At 47.4% G+C, this 18,614-nt stretch overlaps 1 protein-coding gene across 4 annotated transcripts in view; it reads right to left on the bottom strand.

The window, feature by feature from the left end:
* Positions 1-18,614, bottom strand: part of Ptprn2 (protein tyrosine phosphatase, receptor type N2) — a 752,006-nt gene that overhangs the window by 36,382 nt on the left and 697,010 nt on the right. For all 4 annotated transcript variants that reach the window (NM_031600.2, XM_039111861.2, XM_039111863.2 and 1 more), the window contains 2 exons: positions 15,521-15,594; positions 8,349-8,426 (listed from right to left, as the gene is read on the bottom strand). In NM_031600.2, the coding sequence (NP_113788.1) occupies positions 8,349-8,426; positions 15,521-15,594 (152 nt within the window). The remainder of the gene's footprint in view (positions 1-8,348; positions 8,427-15,520; positions 15,595-18,614) is intronic.

The raw sequence follows: 18,614 nt of genomic DNA, 5'->3' as shown, positions 1-18,614 counted from the left end.
TAAAAATAAATAAATCTTTAAAAAATTCAAACATTGACAACAGAGGTTTGCCCCCAGTGAGAGCTCTGTTTAAAAAACAAAAAGAACACCGCATGTTTGTGTAAAAATAAAGATAACTTAAAGCTAACCATTATCAAAGGTCCTTGGATTCTGTCTACCACATGCATGGATGTACAGAAAACTGGTTTCTGATATTTTTTTTTAAAGATAGCTGTTTGTACTGGAAGACAGCTTTTTCTCCAAGAAGGCTAGGCATTTCCCACTCATGACTGTGCACCTCATGTCTGCTTTGGATTGAACTCAGAGAAAAGGATGCTGAGTGAATGATGGGAGGGCAACCACAGATGCCCAAGAATGTTCACTGATGACTCCTGGGGCTAAGTAGATCAAAGACGGAAACAGCTCTTCTGAGACATCCTGTATACAGAGTCCCTGTGTCCTACATTGTACTCCCAGCCTCAGGCGGGCCTCAACATCACAAGCCTCCTGCCTTAGTCTTCTAAGAGTTGAGATTATAGCTATATGCCACCATATCCAGATCTAACGTCATCTTTAAGGTTATTTATGCGTGTGTGTGTGTGTGTGTGTGTGTGTGTGTGTGTGTGTGTGTGTAAATGCATGCAAATGCCAAAGCAGCATACATGTGGATATCAGAGGACAACTTGTGGAAGTCACTTCTCACCTTCCACGGTGTGGGTTCCCTGGGATTGAACTCAGAGTGTCAGGCTTGGCAGCAAGCACCATTATCCACTGAGCCATCTCGCCAACGTGCTGACATCTTCTTAGTGAGGAAACACATTAGTGTGGTAGCTACCCACTTAGAGCTGATACACAGAGGTGATAAGAAATAGCATGCATGCCCACCAGTCACAGGGGTGCGGTCTGATGGCTGGTGAGGAGTGACACCTCTGCCTGTTGCTTGCTTACCCTGGTAATGTTTTGTCCAAGGAAAAGAGAAAACATAAAAGTAAGGAATTTTGTACTTCACCAAAAACCACCTAACCATTCTCCTGAACACTCATGACAGCCTGCTTGCTTGTTGTTGAGCTGATTTCTGTCTGGGTTGACCATCATATCATTGAAGGGCTCTTGTAACACAGCAGTTCCCACGAACTCTAGTTCTTTCTATCCAGCCATGTGCAAACATGTTGGGAGGACTTGTTGCCAGCTGTTTGGCACAGGCATGGTGCTACTTGGGGGTCACTTAGAATCCCGAGTCTCCAGCCTGCAGCCCAGTTTCAAGTGAATGTGTGTGGGGTCTCCTTAGAGAGAAGGGCTTCTGTTGGGTACCACACTCTCCTCTGTCTCCCTCCCCTGTTTTCTTCCCAGGTGCAAGACAAGAGGAGGAGAGGAGGGAGAAGAGGAAGAGGAGGAGGAGGAAGAGGACAAAGAGGAGGAAGACAAGGAAGAGGATAGAGAGGAGACAGGGGAGGATAGGGATGAGGAAAAGGGACTGTTATGACATATAAAAACTAGCTAGTCACTACAGGACTTAATGTACTGGGGTCAGGGTGGGGTGGGATACCCAGAGGGCTTTCTCAGAAGAGGAGAGGGGGGAATGCAGGAAGGATCTGTGTAAGAGGTACTGGGAGGGGGGTAATTTGGGATGTAAAACAAACAAACAAACAAACAAACAAACAAACTAGCCAGGATATTTTTAGCTGTGTATTGGCTAGTTTTGACTGTCTACTTGACACACTGTGGAGTCACCTGGGAAGCGGAGGGCTCTCAATGAGGAAGCTCTCCATATTAGGTTGGCCTGTGACCACATTTGTGAGGTGTTTTCTTAATTGAGTTAACTGTGGTGGGAAGACCCACACTGAATATGGAGGGCACCATTTCATGGCTTGGGAGCTGAGGGTGTACGTGTATTTCACTGCCATCTGCTCTTGACTGTGGGTGTCGTGTGACCAGTTCTCTCATCTTTCTGTCACTCTGACACCCCTGCTCTAATGGGCTACGGTCTCTACCGTCATCAAGTAAATCCATTCTCCCTTAAATTGATCTCTTAAATTGGGAATTTCTTTTTATCACTTCAGCAAGAAGGGGAAAGACAAAGCCACGATCTACTAAACTCAGTCTGATTTAAATGCTTGCATGACAAAGGAAACAATGTGTCATTTCCTCTTGTAATGGCCACTGACTGTGATCACAGAAACGTCTCCCAGACCAAGCCCAGATTTAGGTTAGGAAGACTGTAGACAGTCTGTTGCTGTTATTTTTGCTTGTTTGCTTTCATTTGTAAAAAGGCTGTGAATATATGCATCTAAAACCCAGGGGGTGAATCACTTGAAATTCAGTGTCCTGGAAAGTTAAGTTTTCCTGCTGAACCGTCCTCATCTCTGTCTCGTCTTTGTGTTCCTTGGCTGTGGACTTTCCAGTGAGCGCTCTGCTCTGTGCTCGCTTACTCCATCTCAGTGCCCAGCCAGCAGAATCGGAGACTCCCTCTTGTCACCAGCAACCAAGAGTAGACAGGGGTGAGTAGCCATGACTGCTTTGCCATGAGTGTCTGGAGCTACAAAGGGAGCTGGGGACACAAATCATCCTGGAATCATGCGGCACGATTGAGTCTGTATTCAAGCCCCAGCTCATGAGGAATGTATTAAGAGGGCAAAGCTTATGGATGAACTCGGGTCTGTCTTGGAGACACAAGTACCCATGGGATGAGTCTGCAACAAGCACCCGAGAGACCATGGGCCTTAACATCCAGTGATTGAGATGTTTTTAATGAGCTGGTCGGGGACCATTACTGAGGTGTGCTGGGATCATGTCTAGAAGACTCTTGCAAGCCACCTGGATCTGGATTTAGAATGTGTTCTGCCGTAACTGAGTTGTGACCTTGGTTGGTCAGGCATGGCTTCAGACCTCTGCTTCTCCTTGATAGACTTGGAATCGTGGTTCATGTTTCAAACTGTAGTAAAATAGGCACAATGTACAACTTACTGTTTCTCAGTGCTCAGTTTGAAGACAGTACACACATTCCCACTGGTGGGCAGCAGTTCCTACCATCCGTCTCCCAAGATGAAGTACTGTCTCCATTAAACACTGATTCTTCTCTCCATGCATGTGATACGTATGGGTCTGCTTCCTGTCTGTGACTATGACGACTCTTAGGTATCCCAGGCAATGTCACATGAGCCTTGCGCTATACCTCCATGGGATGGTTAGGCAGTCAAATGAGACCAGGTGTCTATCCAGTGTCTCACATATGAGAGTGTGCATTGAAGGCTAGTTTCTTTCCTCTAACTCTGTCTCTCCTAACGTGTACACCTGCTTTCTACTCCACTTGGCCCAGTGGGTAAGTAGGAGGCACCTTGTAGACTGAAGAGTCTTTTCTAGGGGAGGATCTGAGACCTGTATATCCTAGGCGCAGAGACCAAGGCATGGGTTTACATTCTCCAAAGAGCTATAGGCGTTTACCCATATGGAGGGGGTGAGGGAGGTTGGGGAAAAGCTCTGAGTATCAAAGACAGGGACATGAGGAATTACGCTGTCCTGGTAATTATTTCAGAAGTCCCCAATAAAACAGTAAAGCCTCACAAGTCCAAATGAATATTCCCACCTAAAAGTATCTACTGGCCTGTGAACAGCTGGCATCCTCCCTCCAGCCATAGTCCTCTAGGCCAAGCTTTCCGTGGTATCAGCAGTGATGGTGTGGCAGGTGAATGTAGCCCACATGGGACCCTAACTGTCAAGGACCCTTGCCTTCCTCTCTCCTCGGTGGGTTCCCTTTCCTCCTGTGTCTGTAGAACACTTTGTCATCTTGGCTGCTCCTGTGAATTCTCTGGTGGTCTCTAACTGATTGCACTGTGGTCCCAGAAGCAGACACAAAGCTTCAGACAGGGTGTGAGCAACATGGAGGAGAGAGGAAAGCCCGACTATAGTCCTACTTATAGCAATATAACGCCTCTTCACAAGCTGGATAGTTTTCCTTTGAGATTTGTATTATCTTTTTCTTTCTTTCCTTCTTTTCTTTTCCTTTTTTTGAAGACAGGGTCTCATTCTGTTACCCATGCTGGCCTTGAGATTGACATTCTCCTGCCTCAGCCTCCCAAGTGCTAAGATCACAGAGGCTCATCCTTGTTACAGCCAACCTAAAGTTTGTCTTATTTCAAATGGTTTACTCTTTGAGAAAAACCCATTGCTGACCCCTCATTCTGTCTCCTGTAGAGGAAGTTCAAGGGCTAACTTCAGGCCTCGCAGCCCCCATCTTCTGTGTTGTGGGTTTTTCATCTACAGACCTGACCAACTGCAGAATGAAAATATTTGACAAACTTTGTGCCTGTCTTGAAGACATACAGAGTTTAGTACTGTCACCATTTCCCTGCAAAGCATAGTTTAAAAAGTCTGTACACAGCATGCTTGGTCGTAACAGCCTGTGGGGTGAGCCCACGGCGCGTGAGGAAGGAGCCGGTGAGCTGTTCAGTAAGTCCTAGAGGATAGATGGTGGCCCTTGTGTCCAGCCAGTATCTGAAAATGTGGGATCACTCAGAAACATTGCCAGGTGTGGGGCCGCATGCCTGTAATCCCAGCATTCGGGAGGTAGGGGACCAGGAGTTCAAGGCCAGTCTGGCCTATACAATGAGTTCAAGTTAAGAGGAACTCACAGCACTCAGGATGGACTATGAGGCCATTGCTGTGGGATTAGATCAGGAGAGGAGTCTGGAAATGAAGCAAGGAGGCCATGAAGTCCTGGAGATGAAGTCAGATGCTGCAAACAGTCATGATGCCTAAGCTGGAGAGTGCCAAGAAGAAGCTCTGTCAGCATGGGCACAAGGATCCAGTCCACTGTGCCAGGGGACTGCTGGCCATGGGGGCTGACAGTGAATCCTGCTGTCTTTGCCACTGGCTCATTGTCTGTAGTCACAGCAGCTGTAAGAAAGGATTGCAGCCTTTCTCCATTGTTCACCCTCAGACTATGCCACCCTGGCCTTTCCCATGGAAATTCACTCATGGCTAACAAGGGTATAGTTAACCCATGCCTAGGAGGCATCTGGGTGAGCACCCCTTGCTACCACCCGCCAAGTTTTCTTGAAAAGACGCTTTATGATGCAACTTTCTGAAACATTGTCTCTAGTTCTTTGGTCAAAGGGCCTGTTCCTGCTGAAGACCGGAACTGCACATGTGCAAAGGAAGAGGAAGATATCATCATCTTCCGGTGGGGTTATGCACTCAGCTTTAAGGGAGTTTTATCCCTTAAAATTGCACTCACATTCCTGTGGGAGACTTTCTAGTCTGAGGGAAGTTTTAGCTGGTGGGGGCTTTCTCTGTACATGCTGCTCGGCCAGCAGCAAAGGTAACTGTCCATTTGTGTCTTTATGAATACTCACCATTTCTAAATATTTTTTTTTATTAACTTGAAGACAGATAGTGAGGAAGAGCTGTGCTCTGTGCATGTAGGCACCTCAGACACATGGCATGGAGGCTGACCAACTGAGCTGCAGGTGCTGGGAAGCTAATATCCCTTTTTTTCCTGTCTACTTGTTGTGCAGTTCCTAGCTATAATCCTCTAAGGTGGCATCCGTGAGATGGGTACACGTAAGAATCTTTCTGCTTACCTTTCAGGCACGATCATCTCCTAACTGTAACCCTGCCTACTCCCTGAAGTAGTCACATGTATGAACAGCTGCTGCTGTTCCCCTTCCTCCTCCTCCTCCTCCTGCTCCTCCTCCTCCCCTTCCTCCTCCTCCTCCTGCTCCTCCTCCTCCTCCTGCTCCTCCTCCTCCTCCTGCTCCTTCTCCTCCTCCTCCTCCTCCTCCTCCCCTCCTCCCCCACTATGGCTCCACCAAGCTCAAGTGTGCTGACATCCTGAGGTACCAAACCTATAGGCCATGGACACTTCTGGATGTAGAATAGCTGTTACCAATGGAAGATGCTCTGTCTCTCCCAGAACTCTATGCTAAATTCAGATTGAATTGTGCCTCAACTGACCCTGCACTTCCTCCCACTTTCAAATTTTTCCTTTGGTAATTCCAATTAGAATCACTTTCTCTAAAATGTCCTGTGGTCAGTGCATAGTGATGCAATGAACCATCTTTAGCAATTACAGCCCCAGTCAGCAATAAGCAGAAGACGAGTTAAGCTCTCTGACTCTGGCCATGAACTTGGCTAAAAGACGAACCTCCCAGTCTCATGGACTGCAGTGTAAAGATCCGTTGAGCGCTTGGTCTGATGCTATGGATTGTAATGCTGAATTCTCTCACAGTTTACCAGCCTTTGCTGTGCAAACCTTGCTCCTTAATTTAAAACTGCTCAGACTTGGTCTGTGGCTATGCATTGTAATGCTAATTACTGGCCCTGGGTGTAATCCTCTTCAGGGATGAGAAGATACTCACACAGACCAGATGATGCTATGTAACCTTGCCCCTCAACTCATCCCTGTTTGGTGAATAAAGATGCCTACGGCCTATAGTTGGGCAAAAGGGATGTACGCAGAGTTTCAGTTCCCGGACTTAGGGTCTGAGGAGAGAAGGTGGTGGAGGAAGAGAAGACCCCATAGGGAAGATGAATCTTGAAAACGTGGCCATGAGGGCTGGCCAGTCAGTGTAAGAGCAGCCCAGGCAGAATACGGCAGGTCACGTCTAGGAGCTATTGGCAGGGAATAGTATAGACGGTTGATATCTGCCCCGTTCCGGCGCTTTAAAGGCTCATAAATATAAGGGCTTTGTGTCTCTTATCTGGGAACTGGATGATCTAAGAGTGGGGAGTGGGTGTGAGAAGTCTCTGTTCCCACCCCTCAGTGGGCTGTGGCTGTGTTGGTGACAGGACCCTGACCTGCATGAAGCACTGCCCGCTGGGGAGTGAGCTGGTGAAGGTGGTGACACCAGACACATTCCTCCATGCGTTCACTCGGACAGGAAGCCAGCAGGCTTGGGACCCTGTGAGCATGTTTGTCCATAATTCAGAATATCCTCTTTCTTTCTTTCTTTCTTTCTTTCTTTCTTTCTTTCTTTCTTTCTTTCTTTCTTTCTTTCTTTCTTTCTTTCTTTCTTCCTGTCTGTAGCTCTGAGCAGTTGGGTGGACTGAAGTGGGCTCCCACACGAAGTGTGCTCTGAAGACGGTGTGCCCAAGTTTCTTGTGAGCGGACGGTTTTCTTTTGGCATGGACACTCTTGTGCGTTTCACATCGAGGGGGCCTAAGTGTTCTCTGAGTCGAGGGAGAACAATGTGCTCGTCACCATCCTGACGGCAAAGGCCGCTTGATCCATGCCACACTCAGAAGCATCTGCAGGGTGGCTTGACCAGCCTGATTCATTTTTCTTTTCCCAATAGCATGAGGAAGGCCGATAGGTGGAGAAGGAGGTCACACGGATGTGTTCTGTGCTCAGCCTCACCCCTCCTGGTTGGCGAGCCTTGCCCACGAAGCACGTGATGAAATCTGAGGTCCAGTGTGTGTGCAGGCAAAGTGCCCTGGGCAGCTGTAGGCCCGACCCACCCCTTCCATTGCATTTCCTTTTCACACAAGTTGGGAGAGGGAAGAACAAAAGTCTAGAATGGGGAACACCAGCTTATTTACTGACCTTTGACAGATTGGTCTACATCAAGTTATCCAGATTGATTAATTTGGTCTCAGGTCAGCACATGGCTGCGACTCCATTTCTTTCACAGCAGCAGGCTTACACAGCATTGGGCTGCACTGTCTGCCCTTCTCCTCCTGGGCCGACTGCAACACACCCAGCAGTCTTACTCTTTCCTGCCTCTGTTCCAGGATCCCTGTGGGCTAACATGTGGCCAGAGGCTACAACCTGCTGCTGCTGGGGGAGCCTAGCCCTGCATTCCAGTGGATGATCTGCCTTGCCACACTCCCAATCCTGTGACCCACTATGTTCTTTCCCCAAATCTGGTCCTATTTATCCTGGTCAGGGCGGGGCACTCTGTTGTCCCGTCTAATTCCACCTCATTTGTTCATGTTAGAGCTAGTTCCCAGGTCTCAGACTCATTTGGGGTGATGCAGGATTGCGCTAGATAAAAAGACCAGGATGGCCTTTGAAATATAAAATTAAAAACCCTGAAATAAGATAAACTATATTTTGGGCACGTTTTTCACCTTCATAAAAATAAAGCAATAAATCAAACAATAAAGTCACATTTGAAGAAAACGTAGTGTAAATGCATATTACTTTCACTTTGTAATCTTTTATAAAGTTAGATTATGATATGGTTAAAGAGCAAAAACCGTTAAAACTGTTGAACATCTCCGATGAGAAAGTGACGAACTCACGCGTTCTGAAGTAATATGTGCAAAGCGGTATGCACAAGAAGGAATTTGTTCCACTGAATCCATCGTGTTGATTCGTGAACGACTTACTAACGTTTTGTCTTTAGAGAAGAAAATGAAAGAAGATTCACCTGCCAGAAGTCGGCCACGGTGGCGGGAAGTGGGCCCTGGGTGGCAATGTACGCGGGGTTTCGTGGGTCATGGTCCATCTGCGGGAACAAGAGGGTTGGTGTAAGGATCAGTCACACAGGCAGGTAGACATGGGAACAGGGGGCAGCACAGCTTGTACCCATGGTTATTAACACACAGGGCCTGCATGGGAAGGCCCATCACCATCAGATGCATAAAAGCCAGCATGCCTCCAACTGACAAGTCCTTCAGCCTGTCTATCCTGCTCTAGAGCAGTGCATACAATGAAGACCAGGAGCCCAGCAGAACAGAACCAGTGCGTGGCTGTATGGGCAATACTGTTCACCACTTATGCTGCCCCAGAGCAGCTGAGACTCTGCTCCAGGATGGGTAGACAACCTCCCCTGACTCCAGGATATGTGGGTGCCTGCCAGAACTGGGGTCTGTCAGAGAGTGGCTAGGCCTGAGTTCCTAGCAATGGGCCCACGTCCACGTGCAGTAGACAAGTTTGTTTGTCTTGAAGAGCGAACGCATGAAAACACTTGGCTGAGGAGTTCACTCATGTTGGGTATTTTGTTTATCCTGGGAGGGACGTGTGCAGTCACTACCTGGTCTGGGATCACTGGTCTGTAAGTCTGTGTAAGTGTGTCTGTCTTCGAGTGTGTGTGTGTGTGTGTGTGTGTGTGTGTGTGTGTGTGTATTGCATGCATATGTACCTGTGTGTCTGTGTCTGTGTGTCTGTCAGCATATTTATGCCTCTTTGTGTCTAATGTGTCTGTATGTGTGTCATTGTGTGTCTGTATGTGTGCCTCTATATATGTATACGTATGTGTGTATGTCACTATGTGTTTGTTGGCACCATTGTGTGTCTACATGTGTGCATTCCATCGGTGTGTATCTCCATGTGTACATTCACGGGCATTTCACAGATGTGGTCTACCTTTCTAGAAGTTCATTTCCATCTCTTTCCTGACTGTGAGAGACTGAGAACAAAGAATGGGGTGGAGGGTAGTTGGTTTTTTTTGTCATATGCCTTGCTCACTCTCATGGGGGACGTTCCACATTGCAGACCTTAATTACAATGACTAACTTGAAGACTATGTGCACACATGCACACACACAGATACACAGACACAAACACACACATACACACACACAACACACAGACATACACACAAACACAGATACAGACACACAGACCATACATGGACACACATACAGACACACACAGACACAGACACACACAGACACAGACACACAGACACACAGATACACAGACACACACACAGACATAAGCACGTATACAGATACAGACACACAGACACACACACAGACATACACACAGACATACACACATATACAGATACAGACACACAGACACACACACAGATACACATACACACAGATACACACACACAGATACACACACAGATACAGACACACAGATACACAGACACACAGACACAAACACAGACACACACAGATACACAGACACACAGACACAAACACAGACACACACAAATACAAACACAAACACAGACACACACACAAACACATACACAGACACACACACAGACATATACACAGACACATACACAGACACACACAGACACACAAACACAGAGACACACAGACACATACATAGACACAGATACAGACACACACAGACACACACATACACAGGCACACAGACACACACACAACAGACACAGACACAACACACAGACAAACACACAGACACATACATAGACACAGACACACACACACAAAGGCACACAGACACAGACACAACACACAGACAAACACACAGACACATAGACACAGATACACACACACACAAAGGTACACAGACATACACACACAACAGACACACACAGACACAAGACACACACACACAGGCACACACACACAGACACACACACACACAAACACATACACAGACACATACACAGACATACAAACACAGACACACAGATACACGCAGACACACATACAGACACACACGCACAAGCACACAGACACAGACACACACACAGACACACACATACAGAGACATACACAGGCACACGGACACACACAACAGACACAGACACAAGACACAAACACACAGACACATACATAGATACAGGCACACACACAGACACACACAGACACAAGGCACACACAAACACACAGAGACACACACACAGACACAAGGCACAGATACACACACACAGACAAAGACACATACACACACTCAGACACACAGACAGACACACACAGGAAAATGTTTTAACCATGTGCTCAATGTGAAGGCTCGGGGAAGAAGAGACTCAGCCCCCATGAGCCTGTGCACAGTTTGTGAGCATGCGGGGAGAGGAAGCCTGTCAGCACGGAAAGGTGCTGGATGCATCTTGTAATTATGTGAGCCCTGAAAGAGGGCAAGAACACAAAGCAGCTGGTGTGAGTTATTCTAACAGAACAACAATGCGGAAGTTGGCTGGGGTGGGGGCAGGGGAAAGCTTTCTGTGCATCTAATTTCGTGATTCATAATTAAAACTGGACCTCGTTTTGAGATTCACAACATACACAATACAGGTAAAATTATGTTGCTCTCACTGAAAGCCCCAATTAAGATGTTTCAGCAGAAAAACGCTTAGCAGAATTGAGGAGTTTTGATTTTTCAAAATATGCATTTGCTGGGGGTGACAGCCATTTACAGAGGCCCTGCCTCTCAGCAAACAGCTATGCAAAGGAAGGGACGCCCCACCCCCTTCTCCTATGTGATTTCTTTTCCCTAAAACAACATAGACCACATAGCATATTTAAAATTTGTGACACGTTCAAACTACCAATTAGGCTGTTTTCAGAATGAGAAACAAGATTGAAAGAAAAAAAATTATGGGCAGCATTTCAGGAAGGAGAACTGTCCACTTTTGTGATAGGTCTTAATTGTCATTTAAAAAATAATCTAACCCCATCAAACTTGCTCAGACACCAGGCAGAAGGTCAGAAAGCGAAGGATGTGAGCAGGGCCGTCCTGGAGAGGACAGTGCAGAAGCTCTTTGCACCCAGCAATGTGAGCGGCAGGAAGTCTGCCCTGGTTTGCTTTAGTCTTTGAATAGAAGTGAGGCAAACATTTAGCTAGATAGACAGAGGTTTTACCACATCTGAGTTTTCAGGCAGGGCAACTGTGGTTGGAGTTTGTGTGATGCGTTTCTGTGAGAGGGACTCTTTATTTCAGTAGGGGAATCTGACAGCTGGCCTGCCGTGGTGGGCGACTAAGATCGTGTCCACTCCACTGTGGTGAGTAACTAACATGGTGTCCACTCCAGCATCCTCTATTCTCCACGGCTGTTTCCTGCTTTCTTTCTCATTTCTTTCTGCTTCTCCATGCACCTCTCACGTGAACAGTATTATGGTTCTACACACAAACTCCCAGGTATCTGCAGCATCTGGGTCTCGGTTCTATTGTGTGCAGAGTTGGGGAGTGGGTATGCTGGACACTCTGACTTCTAGGCACACGTTTTCAACGGGAACTCAATGGGCATGAGGGTACACGTATATGTGAGCAGGTGTTGAGTGCATCAGTGAATATTTGCAATATGCTGAGACAGATGCCACACTTTGAGGTCAGGAGGCCGTGGGGTCGAACCTACACTTTGTAGAGCCTCCACTCCGCTGCTGGGGCATACCCTTTTGCTTCTATCGTGGTAAGCTAAGGAACCACTGTTGGCAATGGCCTCAACAACACAGTCTTCCTACTGGGGGATTTTTCAGGAACCCAGCCTGCTCAGAGATCAGTGTAACAGATAATCCTAGGAGACTCACCAAGTGACTTTAGGGAAACCAAGTCAGAAGCCCCCAGCACCCCGTATGCTGAGTCTACAACTCAGCTTGTGCAGTTATATAAGAAGGAAAGCGGTTAGCCTGTGTTGGCTCTAGCCCTCACTTAGTTGTTTCTCAGGCTGTCATTACAATGTGGGGTGAAAGTCCATATATTTCCACACTCATGCAAGAACAAGACAGTGTCTTGCTGTTGAACGTGGATGACAGCCGCCAAATCTGTGAGTCACCCAGCTTCATCTCTACACAAAAGATCTCAGCCATGTTGCAAACAAAACTGACTTTGGAAACAGATGCGGAGTACTCCGGAGTCAGAGGATCTGAAGCGCTGTGGAGTAGGGAAGAGGAAGCAGGGCTCTTCGGCCAGTAGACGGGGAGTGTCTACTCTAGACTGGTCCTGTCCTCCCCAAGCTGTAGCCCAAAAATCTTGGGAAGACCTGCCCAGATTTGGGGAGGGTGCACAGTTCTAGGTGCTGGAGTTATACAGAGTAAAGATTCCGACGTACCTGTGTCCCTTACACCCCTAAAGTGAGACAAGTTTCACAGAATTGTTTATTTAATTTAAGTTTTTCAAGGCAAGGTTTCTCTGTGCAGCCCTGGCTGTCTTGGACCTCTCTGCGTAGACCCAGGGAAGTTCTGAATTCAGTGATCTGCCTGCCTCTGCCTCCAAAGAACTGTGATTAAAGACTCATGCCAACAAATCTGACCCGCATGCTTTCTTAAAAGCAAACACCATGAGACTCTTGTCCTGATGCCAAGTCTTCACCCGGGGAGGCACTAGGGCTTTGGAACCAAGAAAGTGCTGTCTAAGGCCCTTTCATACACAGAGTAGAGATTTATTTAACACTGATGTACACCAAGCTTACAAGCACAGATGTTTGGTTGAATATATTCTGAGAACCCACGAATTGTCCCCCACACTTGGCCAACTCGTTAGGACATCTGTCATCCTTTTCTTAGGATCCACCCTGTCCTGGCTTAAATTGGTTAAACGCACTCAAACTGAAACATTCGCTTTGCTCCTGTCACCGATATAGTAGGATGAGCAACTGAGCTTGTCTCTTGGTGGTGTTAGGAATCTTGGGTTCTGGGTCAGCCATACCGGGTGCTTATCTGGACCATGGCTAGGTGGGTGGCCTCCCTCAGTCTGGAGGCCTCCCGAAAAGCTCAGCGCGGCGCTCAGAGTGAACACTTCTTTCTCATAAGCACTACGTGGGATGGCAAAATCCCCGTTTACTCTCATGACCCTGATTTAAAAGCAAAGATTGCTCCTTATTTACTACTGGATGACTTCCCTGCAATTTAATGAGGAGTAGGCACCGATGTAATTATCATAGTTTTATGTGGCACAGCTAGGGCCGTCTGCACTGTAATCGTAAGCTGCTCACTCAGTGGCTGCTGAGAAGGTCATTATCACGGCTCCTCTAGTTACCTCAGACAGACGGCACAATCAGCTTCTTCCGGCTCATTCTTACAATCCAAATTTGGGGGGGGGGCGTGGAATTATAATATGAAGCAAAGAGAAAGCAAAAGTTACCAGAATATTGCCTTTCCTACTGACCCTTCCGACCTGGGGCCATGGATAACAAGGCCTGGGATTCGCTCTGACCTGAACTCACAGGGATGTCCTGACTCCACCGAGGAACACCTCGTGATGTTGGTCTGTGGATGGTGCAGTGGTTAAGCCACATGAACTCATACTAAGGCCAGGTTTCCACCTGAACCCCCTTGGCTGGCTGCTTGTCACCGACTATCACACGGGGCAGCTAAACGTGCCGTGGCATGAGCTCTTGATGTTCAGACTTGAAAAATAGCTGCTGCTCCCATTCTGGTGTTCCTGTCTAGTTCTTTTCGGGAAAAGGGATCAGGACAAGAAGGAAACTGCTCCGGATGACTTTGAGTGGCTGTCACCTGTTTTCCACCATGTAGAGCCTGAGCCCAGACACTTATAAATCAGAACTCATACTCTGCTCATGAGTGAGTCAGCTAGCAAGCCTCAGGTGGAAGCTTGACTTAGTCCTATGCAGAAAGAATAGTTGAGCGACTCCAAATGAGAACCACTGACACGGGTGAGCCCTGGGTTTAAAGTCCACTCCTGATGAGGTAAAGAAGGCGCCCCCTTTTTCTATGGACATGGAAGGCTCTGGGCTCAGGTGGTAGAGACAAAATACCAGCCCTCCATCCAGTTCTTATCTCACAGTGCTTGAACTCACTGTGTGGGCTGAGGTGTCGGGAAATGGGACTGGCCACCCGTGCCGGAGTCTTAACAATTTCACCCGAGAGGAATGACACTGAGCGTCTCACAGTAATCTGTCAGAAGCCCCTCCCACAATATGCTGGATATGTGCTCGTAGATGGCTTCCTATTGGAGGACTGGAAAGAGCCCAGGACACGATGATCCAGGTTTGTGAATTGGAGATCATCCGTGTCCTCTTAGTTCTTGGCACTGTGGAGACCTAGTCAGAAAAGGTTGCAGGCCCTGTTTGGTAAACACAAGCTTCAGAATGGAGGTGAGATTCCTGATATTTCCCTGAGTTCGACCGAGGGAAACTTACAATGTGGTCAAGGCTACCTCCTTGGATCCACAGGATGAAAGCCTCTGGTTTGATGAGGATGCCTCTGACCATGCTCTGTGACTCTACGTGGCTTCTTCTCTTCCAACCGCAACAGCACAGCTCCACTGTGGAAGCCAGCTGAGCCTCCCCGATGCCGGATTTCTAGCCCTCCATTACCAATTTTGCCTCTCTTCCTGGTCAGCCTTCAGTTGGCCCTGACTCTTCCCTTTCAGGCCACTTCTGAGAACATACATCCTGAGCCTAAAGATGTGCCACTATGGGAACATGACATCACAAGGAGCGGGGAGGGCATGCCTCACGCAGGGTATGGGTAAAGCCGCTCTACCACTGGGCATGAACACCTGCTGCCTCTCCTCTCCTCCACCACAGCAGGTTGAATGGTACAGCCACCCTCATTCAATGTTCGGTCTATGTGGAAAGGATTCCAGCCACTGGAGAAGCCTGAAGGAGAGTCCATTGTCCTGTCCCGCTTCAGGGTCACAAAATACTTGGACCTCATATTCTGAACCCCATAAGTAAACAGGAAGTAAGTAGCTCTCGAGGAGGAGTGTGACACTGAGTAGGAACCATCCCCAGCCGCAGTCCGTGTCAGGAAACTGCCGGCATCCTGGCTGGCTGGACCCTACAAGCCACCCTGACAGTATACAGGCAGCAAGTGCTTCACCAGTTCATGAGCCAGAGCAGATCCTAACCCAGAACTTTCTTTACCACGTGGCCCACGAACACCTAAGAAACAGCCCTGTGCCCTCCCGCCCCAGTGACCATGTACTTACAATGGGGCTGGCATTGATGTAGTCAGAATTGCTGTGGCTGTTCTCAGACTTCAACAGGATCCTGGAATGGTCATCTGCAAGTAAGCCGAGAGTGGAGTGTTAAATGGCTGTACGGCCCTCCAAGTGTAGGAGAGCTAACCACTGCTCGGGAGGGGTTGGGGATGCCTTGTGGGCTCCATGTGCTTTAAGGCTCCTCTCTAGCCCTTTCAGGTCTGGACCACAGCTTGCTGTGTGGACTCTTCCCTTCCTCACTCTGTGTATGAATCTTTGTTGTAAGGTCATCACAGGGTTTGTGGGGGGACGGCACCAGGGTTCTCATTCGGCAGAATTCGGACACCTTGACAGTTTTCCTATGTAGAGCTCAAATGCCAAGTTTATCCTCTACACAGAATGAACCGAGCGCTGGCCTTTTAGTGACAGACAACTCTGTCAACACACAGTAAATAAACACAACCCTGCACAGTAACAGGAAGGCCACTGTCCTTGTTGGTAAGTCATTAAAGCCTTGCCGTTGATAGAATTTAGTTTCAAAAGGAAAGTAAGGGCCAGAGAAAATGCAGATGAAGAGCACGCAAAGGAGAAACATGGCCACTGTCAAGATAAGAATGTGCCCTGAAAGAGCAGAATCCCAGGACTGCGAAGACTGGCCCCGCAGTGGGATTGATGGTGCAACAGCTTAGATATGGAACAGACTGCCTCCTGCCTGCTGTGATTCTCCCTGCCTTCTCTTCAGGAATCTACAAACTGTGCCCTTAGTAGAAAGAACAGGGTGTGCGGTGGGGGAGGCGGCCCGGGGGCAGGTGGAAGGTTGTGAAGACAGAACTGCCTAAGAGCACCAGAGCCCCTGAAAGCCTCTTCATCCTTGGTAGCAAGTTCAAACACCGCCACCACTGTCAGCGTTGCTCCCACCCTCAGAAGTTTCTCTGAGGAGCACACATCACCATGTCTTTTATTCTGTGGAGACAGAGCCATCTGCACTTGTAAGCCCTTTAAGCCTTCCTCAGACAGGCCACTTCCTGTAGAAGGTAGCTCTTACACCCGCTACTGCCACCCAGTTGCATTAATGTAGACTTCAGAATTTTTTTCCCTCAACTGTTTCTGTAATTGCATTCTGAAACAGGGCCTCACTGTGTGGCTTTGGCTGTTCTGGAACTTGCTTTGTAGACCAGGCTAACTCAAACTCATAGAGATCTTCCTGCTTCTGCCTCCCAAGGGTGGGCATTAAAGGATGCACAGCTATGTCCAGCTCTCTAGCTCTTTCATTTGTCTTGAAATTTTACTTTGAAAAAAAAAAAAAGTCTGTGAGCATGTGTATGTGTGTGTGTGTGTATGTGTGAATGTGTGAATGTGTGAATGTGTAAGTGTGTGTGAGTGTGTTAGTGTGTGTATGTGTTTGTGTATGTGTATGTGAGTGTGTTAGTGTGTGTATGTGTGAATGTGTGAATGTGTGTGAGTGTGTGTGTGTTAGTGTGTGTATGTGTGTGTGTATGTGTGAATGTGTGAATGTGTGAATGTGTGTGAGTGTGTGTGAGTGTGTTAGTGTGTGTATGTCAGTGTTTGTGTATGTGTGTGAGTGTATTAGTGTGTGTGTATGTGTGTGTGTGAATGAGCGTGTGTGTATGTGTGTGTGAGTGAGTGTATGTGTTGTGTGAGTGTGAGTGTGTGTGAGTATGTGTATGTGAGTGTGTGAGTATGTGTGTATGTGAGTGTGTGTGAATGAGTGTGTGTGTATGTGTGTGTGAGTGTATGTTTGTGTGAGTGTGAGTGTGTATGTGTCTGTGTGTGCATGTGTGAGTATGTGTATGTGAGTGTGTGTGTGAGTATATGTGTTGTGTGAGAGTGTGTGTGTGTGAGTATGTGTGTGAGTGAGTGTGTGTGAGTGTATGTGTGAGTGTGTGTATGTAAGTGTGTGTGTGAGTGAGTGTATTTGTTGTGTGAGTGTGTATGTGTGTGTGAGTGTGTATGTGTGTAGTTACTAAAAACTAAACTTAGCTCCTCTGGAAGAGCTGTACGCACTCAACCACTGAGCTATCACTCAGGGCCTTAACTTCTTAGAAAAGGTCTCCTGTAGCCCAGGCTATCCTCTAATTCACTGTGTAGTTGATGATGACTTTGAATATCTAATCCTCCTGTTTCCACATCCCCAGTGCTGGGTTAACAAGCATGTACCACCACACTGGATTTATACAGTGTTGAGGATCAATCCCATGGCCTCATACATGCTAGGCAAGCATTCTATGAACTGAGCTGCATATGCCCCCAGCCATAATTAAAAATGACAGCAGCATAGCAACAGCAACAACAGGTGTTGGAGAGATGGTTCAGTCATTTACCGGGGCATACTTTTTTGCAGACAACCTGAGTGGGGCTCCTAGCATCCTCATCAGTGGCCCGCAATGGTCCATCATTCCAACTCCTGGGGACCTGACACCTTCTTCTGGCCTCTGAGGAAACCTTCCCTTGTGCCCAGGTGACCACACAGACACGCATGCATGTGTGTAATTTAAAACAACCACCGCCACCACGTTCCAGGGTTGGGGAAGTTATAAAATTTATACCAGATTGAATTTAGGAAGCATGATCTACTGGGACTCTAAGCAACAGAAGACTGAAGGCTAGCAGTCTGCCTCAGGGTGTGGTGGGAGTGTTTCCAGTAAAGACAGGATTAGTCATGGAACATCTATAGACAGGACGAAGGTTCACACATTGCACAGTATTCACATTCATCTACACACCTATGTGACCGTTGAGGGTTGCAGAAGCCCCACGAAGCAGTTAAGACAGTGAGTGTCAAGCTATTGCTGTAGGGTTGTTTTTTTTTTTTCCTAGCGGAGATATGTATTTTCCAAAAACTCCCATGGACTGGATGGCTCCTCCCTGCATAACTGTACTAAGTACAAACTGACAGCATCAGGAAACTGAAGTACACCTTCTTTTCCTGACTCCAAGTAAGCATCATAAATATTTGTCAAGGAATATTCTTAAATTATCCAGCATTCTATATTTTCATACATACTAGGAAAAAATAAAAGAGGTGTACCACCTTCAAGTTGCTGTGGTGGCCCTGTAATATTGTAATATTGTAATAGACAGC

Source organism: Rattus norvegicus, chromosome 6, assembly GCF_036323735.1.
Source record: "Rattus norvegicus strain BN/NHsdMcwi chromosome 6, GRCr8, whole genome shotgun sequence".
Lineage (NCBI taxonomy): Eukaryota > Metazoa > Chordata > Mammalia > Rodentia > Muridae > Rattus > Rattus norvegicus.
The sequence above is the reverse complement of the archived record's forward strand: the minus strand, read 5'-3'. Positions and strand labels throughout refer to the sequence as shown.